Source organism: Cryptomeria japonica, chromosome 7, assembly GCF_030272615.1.
Source record: "Cryptomeria japonica chromosome 7, Sugi_1.0, whole genome shotgun sequence".
Classification (NCBI taxonomy): domain Eukaryota; kingdom Viridiplantae; phylum Streptophyta; class Pinopsida; order Cupressales; family Cupressaceae; genus Cryptomeria; species Cryptomeria japonica.
Window position 1 is genome coordinate 514,753,206 of NC_081411.1, and position 22,534 is coordinate 514,775,739.

The 22,534-nt window shown below is 33.6% G+C and overlaps 1 protein-coding gene across 2 annotated transcripts in view; it reads left to right on the forward strand.

The window, feature by feature from the left end:
* Nucleotides 1-20,994: 20,994 nt before the first annotated feature.
* Nucleotides 20,995-22,534, forward strand: part of LOC131043799 (DNA (cytosine-5)-methyltransferase DRM2) — a 153,997-nt gene continuing 152,457 nt past the window's right edge. Inside the window, exons 1-2 of one of the 2 annotated variants that reach the window (XM_057977032.2) lie at nucleotides 20,995-21,367; nucleotides 21,564-21,734. In XM_057977032.2, the coding sequence (XP_057833015.2) occupies nucleotides 21,287-21,367; nucleotides 21,564-21,734 (252 nt within the window). In that variant the 5' untranslated portion in view covers nucleotides 20,995-21,286. Of the gene's footprint in view, nucleotides 21,479-21,563; nucleotides 21,735-22,534 lie in introns of both variants that reach the window. The other variant, XM_057977033.2, reaches the window with a different exon arrangement.

A 22,534-nucleotide genomic window follows, 5' to 3' on the forward strand; every position in this document is an offset into this window, starting at 1 on the left:
ATCAATCAATCAATCCCTATCAATCAACCATCATTTTTTCTTATATAGGAAAGGTATACTTGAAAATAGGCAAATCAGTCTTATATGAGGTATAAAATCTCTTAAACCATAGATCTTCGTATTTATCCTCACCACTATCAATCATCACATCAAGTAATCAACAATGACAAAGATCAATATGGTTGTTGTCTTGGTGGTCTAGGTAATCTTATTTATTATTGATTTGTCTTGGGTTAGGTTCTTATGCTACTCATGGATGTCCGCTAATAGAGTAGCCGAGATGATTCATGATCCTTTTTCTTTGTTTGTTGTTTCTGGTGTGTTTCCATGAAGTTTTGGGACATGGGTATTTTGGGTGTCTATGTTGGTATGTTCATTAGGCAAGTATCTTTTGCAAAAAAAAATGAAATTCAAGGATAACAATACTTGTGGCTATCACACATACCTCGAGCATTAATGCAACAACCCTAGAATGGAAGGATTCACACCTTTTTTGCTACATGTTTGTTACTACAATGGGAAAACATCAACACCTTGGTCTCTCATACCTTAGTGTACAAACCTCCATTGTTACATAATAAGGCTCGATGATAAAATTGTTGCATTACCTAAGAAGCACGAGAATTCATGATAGTTTCATTTACTCATATCAACTATTATATTTGTAAATCAATTTTATTCCCTAACATTCTTCTCTTCTTACTAATCATTCTTTACTTTCATAATATGTCATCATTCATCCAACTTTCATCTATCATTTGTCTTATATATGATGTGTCATTCTTGAAACTAGACATTTTGATATATCTTTAGTCTTATATAGGATGTGTCTTTCCTAAAACTAGATAATCATCTATCATTTATCTTGTACAGGATGCGTCCTTCTTGAAACCAAACTTGATCAATCCAATCAATCTGCAAATCATTCCAACCATCTCTTCTATCCAATCAAAACCCATTCATGTCATCAAGATAACCATTTTTTCATTTCTATATGACATTCTTCTTCTTTCAAGGGATCATTCATGCCTTAATGCACAAACAATCTCTCCAAGGGGCCTCCTACCTCCATCCCTCAACATACTAGGACAATATTTTCTTAATTATTCTTTGAAACACCTAAAAATGCATTGTCTCAAAGAGGGGTAAAATGTAGACACTTAAAATTATCTCGCGCCTACAAATGCCAAATTTATTAATTATTTCTCTATCTTAATTAAATAATTTTAATTGATCTAATTATTCTTCTATAATATTCTTCTTTCATTTTAAATTTATATTGACCATTTCCCCCTTAAATTAATTAAATAATTGTATTATTTAATTAATCTCAATTATGTACTTTAGTTAAATGGTATTTATCATATAATTAAATTCAATTTTTACTATTCCCATCATTAAAATTTTCTTTAATTATTTAATTATCTCATAATGTCTTCTCATTAAATAAATTTTAATAAGTTTATTTAATGTCATTTGATCTTAATTTAAAATAATTCAAATTTCCCTCCAAATTCAAATTCAATTCATTTCCCACTAATTTCAATTGAATCTCACATTTTCAAAAATTCAAATGCAAGTCAAATGAAATTTTATCCTAAATTTCCTACATCAAATGTAGAAATTGTTTACTAAGACTAACATCTAGTTCTAACTAGTGACTCAACAACCACCTTTTCTAACTAGTCAGTTACTTCCCCCATTTTCAAAATCCACTTTTTCTAACTACTTAGTCAAGTAAACTGCACTCCCAATCAAGTCACTTCACTAGTCAGTCAAGTGACTTATTCTCTCAATCATATCTAGTCAAAATGGGAAATCATCTTTCACCAATTTGTCTTATTAATTATCAATCGTCGATCAATCTTGTCTTCAAATCAATCTCACCCATCGAATTACAACTCTCGAAATATATAAATTGAATATCAATCCTCCCTTTTTGATAACCATGATCTTCGTAATTCTTCTGCTTATATCTTGCAGGTATTTCCAAAGTGTAACTTTGAGAGCCACTTTCTCCACAAGAAGAAGAAGGACAATGGAGGACAAGCACATTGGAATTGAAATGGGTTTAATTAGTTTGTGATTGAATTTTATTTCATTATTGAATTAAGATTGAATTTGTTAGTTAGATTCATATTTTGTGCTTACTTCTCGATCTAATTGACATGCAAATTTTACCTTGTAGATAGTGCCTTTGACAATCCTCTATAGCCTCATATTGTAGCATCGATATGCTTTTCTCTTTATAGAGTATCCTAGAAATATTCCTTCATCAAATCTTGCATTAGACTTTCCTAAATCTTCCTCATCTCTTTCGATGTAGCAATTGCTTCCAAAGATTCTAAAATATCTGACTATACGTGATCTACCATACCATAGCTCATAAGGTGTCTTTGTGTGATTCTCTCTCACTTGTACTTTGTTAAGAATATAGACAAAAATATGCACAAAATCTCTCCAATATACATTCAACTGGTTAGCATCTTTAACATAGTTCTAGCCATTTCCACATCATTTCTATTCATCCTTTCAACAACTCCATTTTGTTGTGGAGTCTTAGGTGTAAAAAAAAAATCTTCTAATACCATGCTCTTCACAAAATCTATTAAATTCATTTGATTTGAATTCTCCACCTATATTAGACCTTAGACACTTGATCTTAGCTTCTACTTGATTTCAACCATAGATTTGAACACTTTAAATTTATGTAGGGCTTCTAATTTTTGTTTTAAGAAAGTAACCCATGACATTCTAGAATAATCATCAATGAGAAACATAAATTACCTTTCAAAATTTAGTCCTCTTCTCCTTGTAGGTTTGCACAAGTTTGTATGGATCAACTCCAAAGGTTTTGTAGTAGAGTACTCCTTGTTCTTGAATATGTTCCTTATTTGATTTCCCATCTAACATTTTTTGCACATTGTATTGGCAGGTTTGATAAATTTTGGAAAATCTCTCATTTCATGTGTAGAGATGATCTTTACCATGTCAAAATTGATGTGTCTCATCATTTTGTGCCACAACCAACTTTCACTACTTTGAGCCAACAAACAACTACTTACTTTGTTTTCCTTTATGTAATAGACATTATCATTTGTTCTTATACCTTTTGCAACTAATGTTCCAGAATCTCCTTTTCTGATCTCACATCCAATCCCATCAAATATGAACTTATTGTTGGATATTTCTGAGAAGTTTGTTGGAATGATGTATTGTCGTTGATGTCAACATATTCTTCTGTGTATTCCAGTGTTGCAATTAGATTGGATGAGTTGGTTTGACTAGTGTGTTGCAGTTGAGTTGTTGCAGTTTAATGGGTTTAGAGATACTTATCTCTAGTTGATTCAACAAAAGTTTTAGAGGTTCACATGGTGATTTGATCATGTTGTGAGATCCGGTATTAGGGTTGGTTATTCAATTGTTCGTGTTATTCGGTATTTTGGTTTGTGATTCGCATTGCTTCGGAATTTCTATATCTTGGTTTGCAGATTTGGCAGAGTGTTTTGGATTTTCATATGTGTCCTCAATTCAGATGGTTCGTGATTTGGAAGTCTGCAAGTGAATCTTTCAGTTTGACAATCAGTTCAGCGTGTCTTCTTGAGGTTCGATATATTATTGATGAAGATTCTAGTAAGTGGTGATGTTGCAGTTGTTTCTTTGGTGATTCAAGTTGCTTGTGGATGTTTCTAGATTGGGTCTATCTATGTTGATGGTATGCATTGATCGTTGTGTGTGTTATTGATCCGGTGGTGTTCTTTGTATATTATGCGACATTCTTGGTGATTGTAGAGTATTGCAGATGTTCGAGGCATGATTCTTGGTGGTGTTTTTTGGTTGCGGTATTGATTTAGGTCCAATCTATGTCTTAGCCGATATTGTTTTGGTCCACATGTGTTGTTGTAGCATGTGAGGTTAATATTTTTTTATTTGTGTTGAGGGTTTAGCCGACCTTGAAATATAAGTTGATGATTTGTATAAATATATGTAATATTTATTTTTGAGATGTATCTACATGAGAAAACATTGAATTGATCTTTTAGTAGCAGAGGAGAAGTGCAAAAGAGTGAAGAAGTAGAAAAGGAAGAGTTTGAGTGTTTGTGCTTAACCGAAACTGTAACCAAGCATATGGAGATGGTATTTTCACAGTTCATGTCATCCGGATTGTTGTTCGATCTTTGTAAGGTAGTGGGCCTTCCTCAGGGTTGTAGTCCTTCTTGTTTTGAGCAGTGATCTCTAGGAAGTGTGCCTGAATGCATGTGCATTCCCCATTGTAATATTTACATTTAATCCTAACACAGTATTATCTCATTGTGGGTAGGTTCCCACCGTGGTTTTTCCCTTAACTGGGTTTTCCACATCAAAAATCTTGGTGTTATGTGTTCTGTTAATGTGGTGTTGATTTATGCTTTTACTGTTTATTATCATATCAAAATTTAAGTTTGACTTGTGTAGAGTTTGTGAGCAAACTGATTCACCCCCCCCCCTCTCAATTTGTTGCATTGTTGCCAAAACTTGTACACTTTTGTACGCATTTGGCTCACACTCAAGAGATTATATCTCAAACCCTTAACATAATAAACATCATCTATTTTATGCTTATCATAAATGGATATGGTTCCTTTACCACAAATAGGTGTAGTGTCTTCACCAACAAACCACATTGATCCACCATCATACTTTTCAAAGTCAAGGAACTTCTTCTATCACCTATCATATGGTTTGAGCATCCGAAATTCATTATCCAAGCTTTAGTTCTTCTTTTGCATGTAGTGCAGTCCTTACAATCATTAATCTTTTATTGTTCTCTTCATCATGCAGAGTATCAAACCTTTCATCATCCTTTTCTTTTATGGTTAAAAAATAATAATCCATCATTCGAGTCATCACAATTTTCATCCTTAGATGAGTGGGTCTCCATTGAATAAATTTTATTCGTAGGCTCATCTATGTCATCTATTCGTTCATTTATGTCATCTCTTCTACAATAATCCTTTCTCTTGTTATCATCATTAGGTCTCTTATAATTACCTTCCTTGAAAGTACATTTAGTAACATAATGACCAATTATTCCTTTGACTAGCATAATGACCAATTCTTATTTAATTATCCTTTCTCTTGTTATCATCATCAGGTCTCTTATAATTATCTACCTTGAAAGTACATCTAACAACATAATGACCAATTCTACTATAGCAATCATTTCTCATGTTATCATCATTAGGTCTCTTATAATTATCTTCTTGAAAGTACATCTATCTTTGAATGCAAATTCCTTCTTAACATTGTGTTGATACATAGAGATGATTCAAGGTAGGTGTATCCATATTATGACTTTCCTTAACAACATACAACTTAGGTCTATAACATATAGGCAAAGTTCTCACTTCTTTTCTCACAACCTAATTTTCTTCAGTATTCTCACCAATATCATTGATTGCACTTACTATCTCATATACTTGATGTAGGTAATTGTCAATGTTCTCATCTTCAAACATTCTCAAAGTCTCAAATTTATACTTCAAATTTTGCATCTTGACTTGCTTGATCTTTAGATCTTCTTCATAAATGCTACCTAGCTTCTTCGAAACTTCCTTTGTAGTCTTGAGGGACATCACTTTCAAGAGCACAAAATAACTTAAACTACTGATAAGTACATTTATTGCCTTGTCATTGTTTTCATACAACTTGATCTTATTTGGAGTAGAAGGACCACTACTAGTAGTTGAAGGAGTATAGCCATCCTTAATAGATTCCAATACTCCAAAAGGCATATAATCCAAATAAGATTTCATCTGTTCCTTCCAAAAGCAATAATTTGAACCATCAAACTTAGGTTCTTTGTGACCACTATCTTGTGCCATCCTAGACCTTACTCAAGTGGTTAAGCATTCCTAAAGGAACCTTTATTTGATACCAATTGTTGAACACACCACAAGCTGAGAGGGGGGTGAACAGTCTTCAGAAAATCCTTAAAATTTCTTCACTCATAAACATATATGAATTGTCTTTAACCAATTGAGCATCAATGAAAGATGAAAAAACAAGAACCAAACACATGAAGACTGATTTTTTACATGGAAAACCTAATATGGGAAAAACCACAATGAGAACCAAACTCACTATATGAATAATTGAATACAATGTTTAAAGCACAAGGCTAAGGAATCTCACTACTCTTGATTTAGACTTGTAGGCTAAGGCGCACAACTTTAGGGAAAGATACAAAGGACTTGCAAGATGAGACACACGATCTCAAGGCAAGATGTAGACCTGCACATGCTACCAAAAGGACTCACTATCATTTGGCATGTACAAAGGAATAATGAATTGAAATGAACAAGATCTCCTCATCATAAAATTATCCTTGAACATCTGGTTCAAGTGACTAATATCATGGAAAATACAATTCACACATTTGTTGGCTCAAAACTCTATCACATTGAAAGATGTGATCAACACATCTTATCATAGATTGATATCTGCACTTCTACTTCCCATATATTCTTCCACAACTCTTTCAACCAATCCACACACAATTCACACATCTACACATCTATTTATATCACCTCATTCACCAAAACTCTCAACTAGGTCGACCAAAAACAAAATAAATATAATTTACACAAAGTTGACCACCATGAGCAACTACGCTAAAATTGGTCCACTCCAAGAGATAAAGATGACCTAAATACATCACAACAGGTCTTCCTAAGTCGATTCCAATGAGCTGCACACAACACACCCTCCAATGTAAACATCAAACAAAATGTGTAGATAAACAATAACACGTTAATTAGTCAACCCAAAAGGATTATCCAATGCAAATTACTTAATGTAGATCTTCACACGCCATGGTAAGACCTATAAAAATACCTTAACCTCCAAAGAATATCCAGACCAAAGGAGCATGATCCAAATAAGATGAACCAACTGAGTCAGCTAGAGACCAACACAAAAGATAATGTTGAATAACAAAACAACATCACTTCACTTGCAGAGTAAACAAACACTTGAATTATAAATTGGAACATTGCACGAGCCATATGAACATGTCCTAAAGTTGCAACACTTGAATCAACACAACGAAGCAATGCAGAGCATTCTTTAGACCAGTCTTGACAGACAACCTCATTATCAACAAACTACAAAAATTAAATTCAATGCCTGAACTACTAAGGACTTGAAAATATTATAGTGCAACATCCTCAAAACATAGACATTAAATCCAGATTCACAAGCCATCAATTGCAAATGTGGAGGAATGTAGGGCATTCTCCCATAAAGATTTTAATTACTCTTTCCTGCATATTTCATCTTCCACTACCATCACCTTCTAAAAACACCACATACTCACTCAATATCACCACCAAACACCATAACAACATCTAAACATTCATTTTCAGACCTTTACATGTTCGGCAACAATCCACACACATATCAGGTTGACATCAATGAGAACATTGAACACACATTACTAACAACTTCTACATGCACCACCATTAACAATCATCAACCTTAGGCTTTTGGATTCCATCAATCCTTCTAGAAAGGTTGCCCATTGCTCTATCTTTGTATGTGCTTGTTGTTGAAGGATTTAGTTATTCATTGGCAAACTCTATCTCCTTTGGGAGGGTTAGAGGAATTGCCTTTCTTGAGTCTTCTAATCAACTGGTTAATGGTGACATTGTCGATGATTCCTTTCTCATTCTTTTTTTTGGTTGCTTCTCACTCTCATTGAAGAGGAGGAAAATATCAAAGAAGCTCTCTCAACATCTTTTGTCTAGCTCTGGCTTGATAATTTGGTGGCATAAGACTTAGTGTTATCATCAATCCATTCTTCCTACTCCCTTGTGTCTTCTCAACTACGGATGGAAGTGGATTGGTCATGGGAAAATTTTTAGATTTTTGGGCATTCCTTTCACCTTCTAGGCTTCTTTGGTCGACCTTTGGAATGTAGTACTCTCTAGAATTGAGAAAAATCTCACTTATTAGATCACTAAGACACTTTGATTGGCTGGTAAAATCCAGGTTTGTTCCAAAATTCTTACTACTACACATGTGTTTATCTCCTTTTGTTGGGCTCCCTTCAAAGCTTCCTATTTAAAGCTTGAGAAACTTCTTGGTGACTTTTGGTGGGCCTCTTTTAAAGACCACAAAGTATTTCACCACATTGATTGGAAGTTATATTGTCTCTCATGGGACTCAGGAGATCTTAGGCTCCTTTCCACTCAATGAAAAGGGATGGCTCTTTGTGTTAAATAGTTTGTGTGAGCTATTTTTGGCAATAAGGCTTGAAAACTTCTTCTTGAGCATTGTATTTCTTCGAGTTTTTAGCTAATCAACCTGCTTGAAATGTGATTGGTTTTCAAACCCTTATGTTCACAAAAGAAGTTCATATCGAGGGCACTTTTGTTGCCAAGAGTATCCGATGTACTTGGGAAGCCGTTGAGCCTTGGCTTTTTTTATTAGTGTATCCTTTTCCAAGGCTTGTTTGTGGGTTCTCATCTTTGACATTTGGGCATTTAAGACCCTCATTTCCTATTCTATGGGCAACTAAAGTCCTTTAAGCAATTTTTCTAGTGTTGCCATGCTCAACAACTTTGGAGCTAGATTCATGACTTTTTTTGCCTCTTTCAATTAGAGCCCTTCTCCTGACATATGGTTCTTTTGGGGGTTGGCTTTTCATCCCTTTCAACAATACCCAAATTTGGCATGCTTTTAGGGTGGAGATTTTATTTTCTTTCTAGAAAGATAAGAATTCTACTGTTTTTGCTCACTGCTCAATTGATACAAATATTTTTGTTTTTTTTCTAAGGCTTCCATTTGTTCTAATGTAATGTTACATATTCATTTGTTATGTTGGAGGTGGCTCACCTTTAGGAGCTTCTTGAACATTGGAGCACTGCTACGTGTACTATTACAAGGGTGTCCCCAAACAATTCTATCTCTCATGGTTGTTCTCTTCATTGTGGTCAACATTGAGGTTGAAGTTTCTTAGCCCAATGCTCTTGGTCTCTTAGGTCCCATGCTCCTTAATGACACTCTAGTTGTAGGAGTGGTTCAATTATATGTTTCTCTACCTCTCATCCTAGCGGTGTTGCGTTTGGTTGGCTTTCAGGTGGTATGGGGTCATTGACTAGTGGTGGTGGTGATTGGTTGGTGCCTAAGTCATCAAAGTGGTTCCCTTGATTGGGCTTGGCTATTTCTTTGATAAAAAATGAAGACAAAGATAAGGAGAGAGAGGATAAAACTAACAAGGGGTGGTCCATTATTGATATCACCCCAAACCTCGATGATGCATGGGGTAATTTGAATGTACGGGACCACCCATCACCTCTCATTGGTATTGCTCTAGATGCTTAGCGACTTTTATTGTTGGTATGTTATCTTTTCAAGTATTGCCCATGTGAACTTTGGGGTGTCACCTTGTGTCCACCCACCCCCTTTTTTTTTTATAGGTAATGGGCCATTGGTCGAATAATTATAAAGAAACTTTACAACCCGATTCAGTGTGGGCACCGATAGGAAAGAATCGGGCGAAGAAAACCTCCAGTCTTGCCCAAAAAATATTATTCCTGGAATTATGCTGATCAATTGCATTAAGTGGCAATTTTCCATTACAGAGCTATACATTTGACATTTCTTTTCAATTACATCAATCCTATTTAGAACAGGGTGTTTACAACTTTGTCAAGTAAGTCATTGACATGTCTTCTGAAGACCGATTTAATCCAGCTTCCTACAAATAGTGGATCATCAAAAAGTGCATTATATATAAAAGACAGAAGATAGAAAAATAAACAAAGCAAGCTATTCATAGTGAATGACTAAACCGCCTCTCAGCTAGACCACAAAACCTTTTTATTTTAATATCTTCGCTTACCTGCTCTAGAGATTATCACCCACCCCTTTTTTGTGAATATGTATATTTTTAAATATTAATAGAATTAGACACATTTATTCATCAAAATAATTTTTTTTATCTTCATAGTATCAATTGTATATACTTCCAAAGATTTTGTGATACAAATTTGTATAATATTATTTTATTATCCAAAATTAATAATTAACTAATGCAAATCTCAAATTTTATAATATAAAATTTATGTCAAATACTACTTTTAAATTTTATGTATGTATGTATGTATGTACTTCCAACAAGTTTGATATATTATATTTTTATTATTCAAAAATAGTAATTTATGTACATTTAATAATATACATTATATTTCATATAATAATAAATATGCTTATATTATATTTTTCAATGAATTTAATCATATTTAATAAATATAAATATAATAATATATAATATATACAAATATTAAATTTTTAATCTTATATTCAAATATATTTAAATAAACATATTTTATATTATAATGCACTTTTTGATGAGTCACATTATTTTCAAGTTTCAAATATTTATATTTCTTAATATTCTTGGCTTATTAGGCTGGTCTCTTTTACCTACATTTCACATGTCCAACTTGGACCCCACAAATATTAATTAAGCTATGGAAAGAATCAATTTTTATGTATCTATGATTAAAAGAAAATCAACTTAGGTGATGACCGGAACTGGCTCTGCAACTACGGTTGCACCTATGTCACGACCATAGGGTTTGACATGAGGCTGCAGGGGTCGTTGCCATTAATGTGGGGGAGTGCAGGTGACCTCCTCCATGTAGGTAAGTTTCTCTTTCTGTTTCTTTTTTTCTTGTTTGTCATGCATGCTCTATTCTCGATTGTCCTACACGTCGTTGCTCGCTCTCCTATCTGCGAGTGGAGTTAATGCACTTTTATGGAGGGCTCGTCCGGAGGCGTCACCAATTTAAACAATAGATCGGGAGTCCAAGATGGAAGGAAGAAAAAATTCAGAGATGCCATTAATCAACCTTCATTCGTCGTTGCAGAGGGTGCGAGGTTTGTGTTTCTTGCTAATGGAGGTCCCTGTGGAGAAGGTAAGGACCCTAACTATAGTTTGGACTCCATCTCCATTGCTCTAAATGAATTAATGTGTAATGAAATTGCTCAGGAAAAGAATAGGTTAAAGGATACTGCGATTTTCTTTGTTGCTATTGATTTAGATAAATGTCTGGCTAGGAAATTTCTTGACGACTAGTTTAAAAATGTCTGGAATATTAAACTAGGTTTTCATGTATCATTTTGTAGATTAATACAAAAAGGTTTATTCATTGTTTTTTTCAAAGATCACAAAGCTCAATTAGAAGTCATTAGAAAACAATATTGGACGGTGGGTAAATGTACTTTTTGAACCCTAGGGTGGTCTCCTGAAGTGGTCAATGAAGAAATTTTAGCACTCTCGTGCCCTAGGTGGCTTCTAATTAAAAATGTTCCACCGCTTCTATGGAGATTCATACCTCAAATGCTTGAACCAATTGGCAAGACTATCTAGATGGATAACTCGACATCTCTTATTCCTCACTTGGATGCAAAGGTTCTGGTATCCATCAACCCTGGCCGAGACCTTCCTAATTCGGTAAACATTAATTTAGGTAATGAAATTGTCATTTGTCGTATTGAAAGCCTCAGAGGGATTAACGTGTGCTTCCTCTGTAGCAAAGAGAGACATATTCAAAAAAATTGCCCAATTGTTAATCAGCATAAAGGAATGAAGAAGGCCCACAATGATGCTAGTGACCCTCCTCCGACCCACAAAAATAATGCTCCTCTCATGGACAGTCTTAACTCAGTAAAAATCAATAGAGCTATAAATGGAGAGAGTAATAGAATCTCTGATACTAGAAAATTAGATAATAATGGTATACCCAATACTATCGCCACCCCCCACTCTGCAATATTGAAAGCCTTGAAGAAGATGGGAGAAGGTCAGCGGGATGGTTTTCAAATGGTGGAGAAAAACCCTAGGAAAAGGAGAAGGAAAAATTCCCAACAATTGGCGCTGGAGAAAATTAGAGCGAATAACCCTACTAATTTTAAAAATAGAAAGGATAAATCTTTTGTGGCTTCGCCTATGGACGATGATGTGCAGGACATCCCCCTTGAAATGAGATTCTCGATCTTGAAAGCAACCTCTTCCAATGATAAAACCATAGATCAGGGGTTCGAAGAGAGGTACGATGTCAGTAGTGAGTTAGGTAAGAGAGGGAGTTCTAATGGGACAGTGAACTTAAAGGCTACTCATAAAAACTATGCTAATATGGATGTGTCCTATGAGCCAGCCTTAACATGTGTCACTGATAATGCAAAAGAAACCCCCTCTCTTACAAAATCCACTCCTGATACAGTTGTCTCCCTCCCCCCCCAAGAAGTTCATTGAAATTGAGGATAATTGTGTGATTGAGGTTATTGTTGCTGACCCTAATAGTTGTGATGTTAGGTGTAGTAAGCCATTAGCCTTTGAGGATGAAACCCTAGAATGTTGTAACTTGAAGGCACTCGAACCCTGTTCTGAGAGTGGCAAGGCCCCCAGTCAGCGTGATCCCAATAAGGACCCTGATTCCGAGGATGACTCTCAAAATGATGAGTACACTAGTGAAGACGGGGAATGGATGACGGATTCAGACAACCTTGAGGCTATACCCAGAAGAAGAAGAGGTAGACCACGGGGTTCAAAGAATAAGGGTTCAACTAATAGAAGGAAAAATGAAGAAAAGAAAGATCTTCCTAGATGTTTTAGCAGCTTCAAAGTTGCTAAAGAGTAAAGAATTCACACTAATCTATGATGAAGTGCATTTCATGAAATATTAGAGGTTTGGAGTCTCCAGACAGGAAGAAAATAGTTAGGAAGTTTGTTAATCAACACAGAGATGCGGATTTTGTTATGCTACAAGAAATAAAAGCAGTTAAATTTACCTTGGAGGTCAATTTAGATTTCATTTGAAAAGACTCTTTTAAGATCTGCTCAGGACATGATAAGGGTAGAGGAGGAGTTGGGATCCTCATCAACTCCAAATGAAAAGAACACATTATTAACCAAGGGTGCTCACCGTGCAACAGAGCAGTGTGGGCTTCACTGGACATTAATAAAACTATCATCGGAGTATGTTTAATTTATGCTGCCAATGACTATAGGGAAAGGACCGAATTATGGGACTGACTTGCCTCCCTCCCTGATATATTGTGGATTATTGGGGGAGACTTCAACATGATTGAAAATTATGAAGATAAATGTGGTGGTGTTCCTATGGAATGGAAAGGAGTCGAGAAATTACATTGGGAAAGAATGAAAAATTGTAAGAAACTATTTGACCCCTTACTTGGCAACAAGAAGGATGCAAAAGGAATTTGGTTCATGTGGTGCAATTACCAGAGATGAAAGCAAAGGATATATTGTAGATTGGATAGGTTTTATGTTGATAGAGAACATTTCTCCTTTGCACCAGATAATCAGGGTAACATTGTGAAAGTATGGCCGGTTTCACTCTCGGACCATCACCTTGTGGTTTCCTTAATTAGTCTCAGAGATTCTCCAGCTAACCAAGGGAGAAGAGGAGATAAATTCATCCTTAATACCCATCGCCTTAAAGATCCAGATGTGTTGGTCGCCCTAAAAATTATTAGGCTTCTCAACAAAGGAAACAAGGAAATGAATTCCCATGTAGACAGATGGAACCAAAATGTAATGAGTTGGCGGACATTACTCCAAACTATTGGGCAGAAGAAAGCTAAAGATTATAGGTCGATTGAGAAATCTCTTACTAATGAACTCTACCAATGCGAGATAGATATCCAGAATAGTCCAAGCAAAGTAGAATTCTCGGACAAAGTGGCTCAGGCGAGGGATGCTCTGAGGAAGCACCAACAAGTTAAGATTAGAGGTGCAATGATTAGGGCCCGAAGTCAGTGGATGTAATTCGGTGACAAAGGTTCTAAATTTTTCTTCAACATGCTTAAGCAGAAGCAATTTAGAGAAAATATTGATAGGTTATGGATAGATAATAAAGAGGTAGTGGAATTGGAAGACATTAAAGAGGCTTTTTGCAAGTATTGCATAGAACTCTTCTCCTCAGAAGAATCCCTTAAATCTCAGGAAGCCAGAGAAAAGTGCAAAGCTATTATTCCCAGTAAGATTTCAGGGGAGGATGCACAAACGTTGGGAGAAGCTATCTCTATGGGTGAGCTAAAAACTGCTATTAGGAACTCGAGCAATGACAAAAATCCGGGTCCGGATGGTCTGCCTATCAAATTTTATAAAGCTAATGAGGAGTGGATTTGCCATGACCTCCATGAACTATATTCAGAGGCTTTTGAGAGGGGTTCATTAGGAGAACTTATCAATAAAGGAACTATTAAGTTACTACCCAAAGAAGGAGACAAGTCACTTATCAAAAATTGGAGACCCATTACTCTCCTCAATGTATCCTATAAAATTCTGGCCAAAGCTCTTGCGCTCAGAATAGAGAATGTGCTACCGAAATTCATATGCCCCACTCAAACAAGGTTCATAAAAGGAAGATATATACTGGAAAACCTAATTACCAGCTGGGGGGTGATGGATTGGGCAAATGTATCAGGGCAGAATGCAACCATGTTTCTTTTAGATTTTGAGAAGGCCTATGACAAGGTTGAATGGGAGTTTATATTAATGATACTAGAAGCCTTTGGATTCCCTGTGTAATTTTGCAAATGGGTGAAGATTCTCCTTAAATATGTGTCTGCTTAGATTGAGATTAATGGTTCTCTCTCACGGTCTATTGAGTTCGATAGGTCTATCAGACAGGGTTGTCCTCTTGCCCCTGCTCTTTTTGTTATTGTTTCTGATGCCCTATATTATATCTTAAGAGATTACACCATATCCCCTAAAGTAGGAGGTGTTAAACTTTCGGATGGGTCTGAACTGATTAATACCCAATTTGCTAATGACACTGCACTTTTTATAAAACTCACCAAGCATAATATGGAAGCCCTGGAGTACAAAATTAAGTTCTTAGGTGAGATCTCAGGGGCCAAAATTTCCCAGGCTAAATCTACCCTGCTTGGGTGGAAAGAGGAGCTGCCGATTTGGCTAGATCAGTTTGGCATCCAATGGGGAGGGCCTAATAAGATTGTAAGGTACTTGGGAATAACCTTTGCCATCTCCCCTTCCCTCAAGGAGATGTGGCTTTGGGTTAGAGGCAAAATTGACAAGAAGCTCAATAAATGGAATAATAGGTATCTTTCGCTTGCCGGAAGAGTGCAAGTATGTCAAAAAATTATATCCTCATACAGTATCTACTACTCCTCGGTGTGGATGTTCTCCAACAACCAAATCATGGAGATTCAAAAAGTTATTAGAAACTTCCTATGGTTTGACGGGAAAGGAAATAAAAAGATACACTTTGTTAAGTGGGGGTGGTGCCACGTAGAGAAGAATCTGGGAGGACTTGAGCTAAAAAATTTGAGAATACAAGGGGTTGCCCTCTTTGCAAAGTGGATCTTCCAGGGTTTTGATGGCTTTGAACCATGGAAAATTCTGGTAAGAAACAACATCTTGAGAGCTATGTCAAAGAAGGATAAATCATGGAAATCTCTTCCTTTTTGTGACCTAATGGCTAGAGGTTTTGTCGTCTCAGTGCAAGGTTTGGGTGTCTTTAAGTCTATTTGGAAAGCCTGGGAAACTATTAGACCTTTCATCACAAATAAGAGGGCCAGCAAAAATGACCACATCCATGGGGAAATGTTTATCTGGTGGAACCTTCTCCATTCGTCTAAACCTCTTGCGCTTACGCAAGGCTGCTCTGCCAAAGCATGGGCCATTAAAGGAATTCGATGCTTTAAGGATATGATAGAGAATGATAAGCTTCTTAGCTGGGAATCCCTTAGAGATAGATTTGACCTACAGAATTCCCAAAAAAGAACCTATAACGTGATGAAGCATGCTTGTTCAAACCTGTAGTTACCCAAGAAATGCAAGATTTTTAGTGAAAGTTGTACTAAGCTAATGTGGAATGATGTTATTTCTGTGTCTAATGTCAACACTATTTTTGTTTACAATACCCTAACATATGATGAATCTATTATAATGCATGCTAACAATCTGTGGTTTGCAGAATTCTCAGTGAAATAGTGACAGAAGATATTTTCACGACTTTGGACCAGTCCTATCACACCTAAAAAAAAATGCTTTAGATGGTTGATGATAATTAATAGGCTACCATTTAGAAAAGATCATAATAATACATATATGTAAAGTGTGTAGAGTACCTGAGTCTGTTAGGCACATTTTTTTTTAATGTAGTTTTGCTAGAGAAATTTGGCTGTTATTTGGTATATCTATTTCTAAGCAGATTCTTGTTTTAGATGTTCTCACTGGATATATCAAGGGTTTGAAAAAGGATACGAACTTATTCTGGTATATTCTTTCCACTGAAATTTTATGGTATATGGAAAATTAGAAATGAAGATAAGTTCCAAGGTATAGATAGGGCCCTTACTGTGTCATTTCATGGACTCACCCTTCATCGAATTCTTCTGTAGGTATCTGTGACGATGAACATTGAGAAGCATAAATTCCTCAGGTTCATTAGAGACAGAAATGCCAAGATGTACCTACATGAGATGGAGAACGGATACAAGTGGAGGCAGGCCGTAGGAAAAAAACAAGTCGTTGACCTAGCAATGGAGAGCCTGGGAGTAGAGGTTGGAAAAATCAGAGACCCGGTGAAGGATCACATCCAGATGCTTACCCAACTCCTTGAGGGTAAGCAGGCCGTGTGGATGGAAGGCCCGTTGGGGTGGACGACCTAGATGGAGGCCTTTCAAGATTTTGATCAGTCTTGATCCTGATTTTGACACTACATTACATCTCTTATGTTCTAGTTTTGATAGTAATTTATGCATACATATGCATATTTTTATGTAAAATCTGTGTATAATCCTATGTAATTTCTGCATACATATGTGGTTCTCTGGATCTACGATCCTTATGTACATTCAGTTGTAGTTAGTTGAACTCTGGTTATGACAGTTTTTGTAATAGTTTTACTCCTTATATGCAGTACAAAAAAATAAATCAACTTATTACAATTTAAACAAATAATTTTATACAAACATTGTTCTACAACAAGAACTCAAAATATCAGTCTACGATTTTGTAAAATAAAAGATAAATATTTCTATGATGCATGTGCCAACTGCTTTTCAAGTAGAGAACAATGCTAAGAAAGAACAAGATGCAAAGCATCAAGTTCCTGCCCAATAGTAGTTTGTTTAGAGTAGAAAATGGGAAAGCATTTGGATAGAGTAAGGAGAAATGCCTAGAAAAATAGAAATCATTTTAGCAATATGTTGAGGCTATTAGGGCCCATACCAAACAATTGAATGCAACCGAAGAAAAGTTAATTATCTCAATCTCAGTCCAATCACTTAAATGTATATGTCTGTCTAAGTTGTATTATCATAAGTCTTCTCTCAACAAGATTATAGCATCGACTCTATTTAGATATGAAAATTAGTTTACTTATTTTTTATTTCTACTATCTATTTAACTATTAGAGAGTTCTTCATATCTTTATATAAGAAAATACAATGTTGTTTAAGACATCTATAGTTAATTTCAAATAGAAGTAGTATTATGATTTTTTTATAGGTAAGATATTTAGATGAGTATGGATAGTGATTTGAAGGTGTTTAAGATTAATAAATTTTATAGTAGAAATGTCATTTAGAGTATTGTGTATTATAAAGAAATATAAAAAAATGAAATTGAAAGCATGAAATAATAGAAATGTGATGGTTAATTTCGTTTCATAGTATGAATGAAAATTTAGATCTTATTATTCAGATTTTTAGATGTCATTTAATTTAATTATTAAAGATAAAATCGATAAATAAATATTTAAAACTTCAAAATAAATAATCAAAATAAAAATAAAATATGATTTTAAAGTTCCTGCCAATAAGGGATAGGTTGAAGAAAAAAGGTTGAGAGATAGAGATAGCTTTAAAAAAAATGAATAGATAAATATATTAAAATTGTTAAAGCTAAAAGTTTAACTTTTACATTTAGAAGTATAAGTAAAACTAAACTTAAATATAATTCTCATATTCTTATTTTCTTTTACTTAAAGAAAAGTTTAAATATTAATATTTTGTTGTCTAAATAAGTATCAAATTTAATATAAACAATGTAAAGATGTATATATACGTGTGTGTTTTTAGATACCTACATAAATATATTTAAAACATCTATGCTATTACAATACAAAATATATTTTTTAATTATATATGAAAATAATTTAATGTAAAATTTATATAATAGAAATATTATGAAATTTATATTATTTAATTTAATATATAAAAATTCATTAAATGCGAAAAAATATAATTAAAAATAAATTATTAAATTAGCTTATCAAATATTAAAATAGATTGAAATTATGAGTTCCATGAAGTTAGTTTTTAAAGATGTGAAAAATTAACAACTGCAAAAGGATGAAGTGTCGTTAAAAAATAGACATTGGCATGAGAAACAAAAATAACCATCAACAAAATAATTTAGTGGTCAAACTTAATTATCAAAGAAGATAAACAATCTTGGATAAATGTCACTTGAAGTATAGACCATACAACAAATAATGCTTGGACACTCTAAGACTATAAAATCAACTCCAATAACAGTAAAGAGTATAAATGAATGTATTAACCAAAACTCTTATCTTCTATCATAAATTTAACAAGCTTCAAATCGACTATGCATTCACATATAGGGGTACAAGAATGATTGGAACAAAACCTTTGAATTAGGAAGATAATAAGACTCTGTTAGCAATAGGCTATTTGTGTAATAAGGAGAAAGGGAGAGAGAGGGAGGGATAAAGAGAGAGAGAGAGAGAGAGAGAGAGAGAGAGAGAGAGAGAGAGAGAGAGAGAGAGAGAGAGAGAGAGAGAGAGAGAGAGAGAGAGAGAGAGAGAGAGAGAGAGAGAGAGAGAGATAAAAAAAATATAGGAAGTGATAAATAGAGAGAGGTAGAGATGAAGATATAGGGTGAGAGAAAGGATAAGAGAGATAGATAGAGTGATAGAGGTAAAGGGAGAGATAAATCTAGAGAGATAGGGAGAGAAGTAGAGATAGAAAAATAAATATGGAGAGAGGTTGAAATAGAAAGAGGGAGAGAAATAGGAGAGAAAGAAATATATGGGAAAAGAGGGGGTGAGGGTGGGAGATATGTGGAGAGCTAGAGAGAGGAAGAAAGAAAGGGAGAGAGAGGAGAGGGGGGAGGAGGGGGAGACATAGAAGAAGGCGACAAAGATAGCTCAATCTATAGAGATAGAGAGGAAACTTGAGAGATGGAGAGATGTAGAGATCATGATATGTAGATAGAGAGGGAGAGATAGAAATGATGAGATACATATAATTAGAGAGAGAGAGAGGTCTGGGGGAAATAAGTAATTAATTTATTCTTATATTCAAAGGTTGACAACTTTATATTTATTTATATAAAATAAAATTATATGTATAAGTTTCATATCATTTAATTTGTAAATATTGATGTGATCCAATGGAAACAATATCAAACTTTGTTACTACCAATAGAGCATTTCTTCAATCACATATAAATTTGGGTGCAAATATAATTTTTTTCATGTGTATCACCATTTGTTTCATTCCTTTCCTCAATACATGAGTTTACAATTGCCTAATCTAATGAAAAATTATTTAATTAAAATAACTAAAATAATTATATAATTAAAAAATATTAATTAATATTACGATTATGATATAATTGATTAAAATATTTATAGATATTTAATAATTACTTAAGTATTATTTTATAATTAATTTAAATTTGAAAATAATAATTAATAACATAACAATATTTTATATATATTAAAATTCTTGAATTAAATAATTATAAAATAACAATAATCTCTATAATATCAATTCTAATTCTAATTCTAATTTAATTTTAACTCTATTTTAGAAAATTAAATCTTACTTAAATTAATTAAACATATTCTAATCTAATTAAAATTATATAATTAAAATTATAACTTAATCAGCATAATAAAAATTTTAGTAATAAAATACAATATTAAAATTAATTTTAAATCTAATTATTAATTATTATTTTAAAATTATATTATTTTAACTATATTTATATACTATTAATTATAACCCACCATTAAATTTATTATTTAAACTTAACTTTAAATCAAATTCTTAAATATAATATTATTTTAAACTTATGATTAGATTTATTGTTTTAATAAAAAATAATTACAATAACAAACATAATTCTAATTGTTTTTTTGAAATTTAAAAATTTATTATTAATTACAATTTTAATTATATAAAAAATCAAAGATAAACTAAAAAAATTTAGAAAAGTAAACCTAAATTCTAATATAATTCTAATTCATAAGTTTTCTTGAAAAAGTCATTACTAGTAAATGAAAAGAATAATTAAAGCAATTAAACATAATCTCTTGTACCGTATGTGGTTTAAACAATATTTTAAAAACCTAAAATTAATAGTTTTTAATGATGCACGACTCGGAGCATCCAAGTTTGTACTTGACTTGTCTTGGTAAAAGAAAAAATATGTAGTAAAAAATGTTAAAAAAATTGTAAAGCTACTATACATTGAAATATGCAGAGAGCAGATAATTATTAACTATTAAATAATGTGTATTTTTCTTTGGAAAAGGCTGTTTCGAGTGACCGTATAGTGAGAATGAGTCAGAAATATAATTACAAAACATATTGTATGTATAAAAAGATAAAAGTACATTGTATTTCAGTATTTGTATTAAATAAAAAATAATTATAAAGATTTTTTTGATTGTTATGATTGTACATCAATTTGACATTTGATGAATGGTTGAGATAAATATTGTATTTTGTGTGTTGAGAAAAATTAAATTTTATGAAACAAAATTCAGAAAAAAAAGGATGAGAAAGAAAAAACGAAAAAAAAAGTCCAAGAAAACAGTGACCCCAAAATTTAACGAGGAACATTTTGATCGTCTTGCATTCCTTTTCTGCTAGCAGTTGAACTCATTTCATAGAGGGAATGCCTTCAGACAAATATTCTCAATAAACTTTCAATCTTGTTATATTCATCATCTAAGTTTTATGATATTTTTAATGAATGATTTATTTTGTCTGTAATCGATTGGATGCCTCAAATTGGACCAAACTGACTTGCCCAACACTAAATTTTTTTTCGGACAGCTGCTTCTCCCACAAATAAACCCATCGACTGACCAGCTAAAATATCTGAATTATTATCAGAGTTTAATTTCAAAATTTCTGATCATAGACGATTAATACTACATAAGATCTGATAATTTCGAGATAGCACAACGTGTACAAGAAAATGAACATGAACGTGAATGTGAAATTGAATTTTGCCATGACCACTAACGTGGCGAAAAATAGCCGCAAGACGTATTCCTCAGTAATATTACCAGATGCGCTTTTTCGCTTTTCACTTTTCATTTTCTTAAACGACAAATCTATTCTCTTGATTTTTCATGTCTGAATGCCCAAAGAAATCTAACTTCAAATGGTATGTTTTTTTTTAAAACTCTTTTCTTCTTCTTTGGGCATTTTGCTGTGGGTGGTCTGAAGTCGCAGTGTTTGTCTTTTCTAAGGGAAATCTAGTGGAATACGAAGAAAGTGATACGGAGGAAGCTCTGAAGAAAAATGCTGGCCAACCCATCAAATTATCAGGAGATCAAGATAATGGCAAAAAAATTTCAGAAGAATTGGAAGAATGTGCTTCTACTATTATATGGCAGGACTTTTCTCACAACGCATGTGAGGTAAGGTGGCCCACATCTCTCTACTGTTTTTCTACTTGACAATTTGGCTTGCTGTTTTTAATTGCCCATTTTGCCTTCTCCTTAGCTTTGTGAGAAGTGAATATGAGCCTTTTTAACTTATTTTGCAATCATCCTACATAACCATCAAATGTCTTGCATGTGAAATAAAATGTATTACCTCCACCACAATTCCAAGCTTTTTAAGCTCTCACAACTGTTAATAGTCATGCTAAACGAAATCTTAACAAAGCATCATCCATCCTAATCATTGGAGAATCCTTGTTTTTAATTTAAAAAACAAAGCTTTCTCGCTCCACTTTTCAATTTCTCCATGTAGGTTCTGGCTTCTCAAGTTTGTTGGGCTCTAAAATTTGCTTGACAGTGAGGCTTGTTAGAGGTACTTGAACGCAGTTACATGAGGAAAAAAAATATCCTTTCATAGTTTTTGAGACTCTTGCAACATAATGCACGAATCAAGCAGTTGAGTATACCTCCTTCAATGTTTAGGTTTTTAATTGGTTATATATTTATTTAGAAATAAAATGTATTCACCTCCACCACAACTCCAAGCTTGTTAAGCTCTCACAACTGTTAATAGTCAGCTAAACAAAATCTTAACAAAGCATCATGTTTTTTAATGAAAAACAAAGCTTTCTGCGCATAGCTCCCACTTTCCAATTTCTCCATGCAGGTTCTGGCTTCTGAAGTTTGTTGGGTTCTAAAATTGCATGACAGTGAGACTTCTTAGAGGTACTTGAACACAGTTACATGAGAAAAAACACATTCTTTCATGGTTTTGA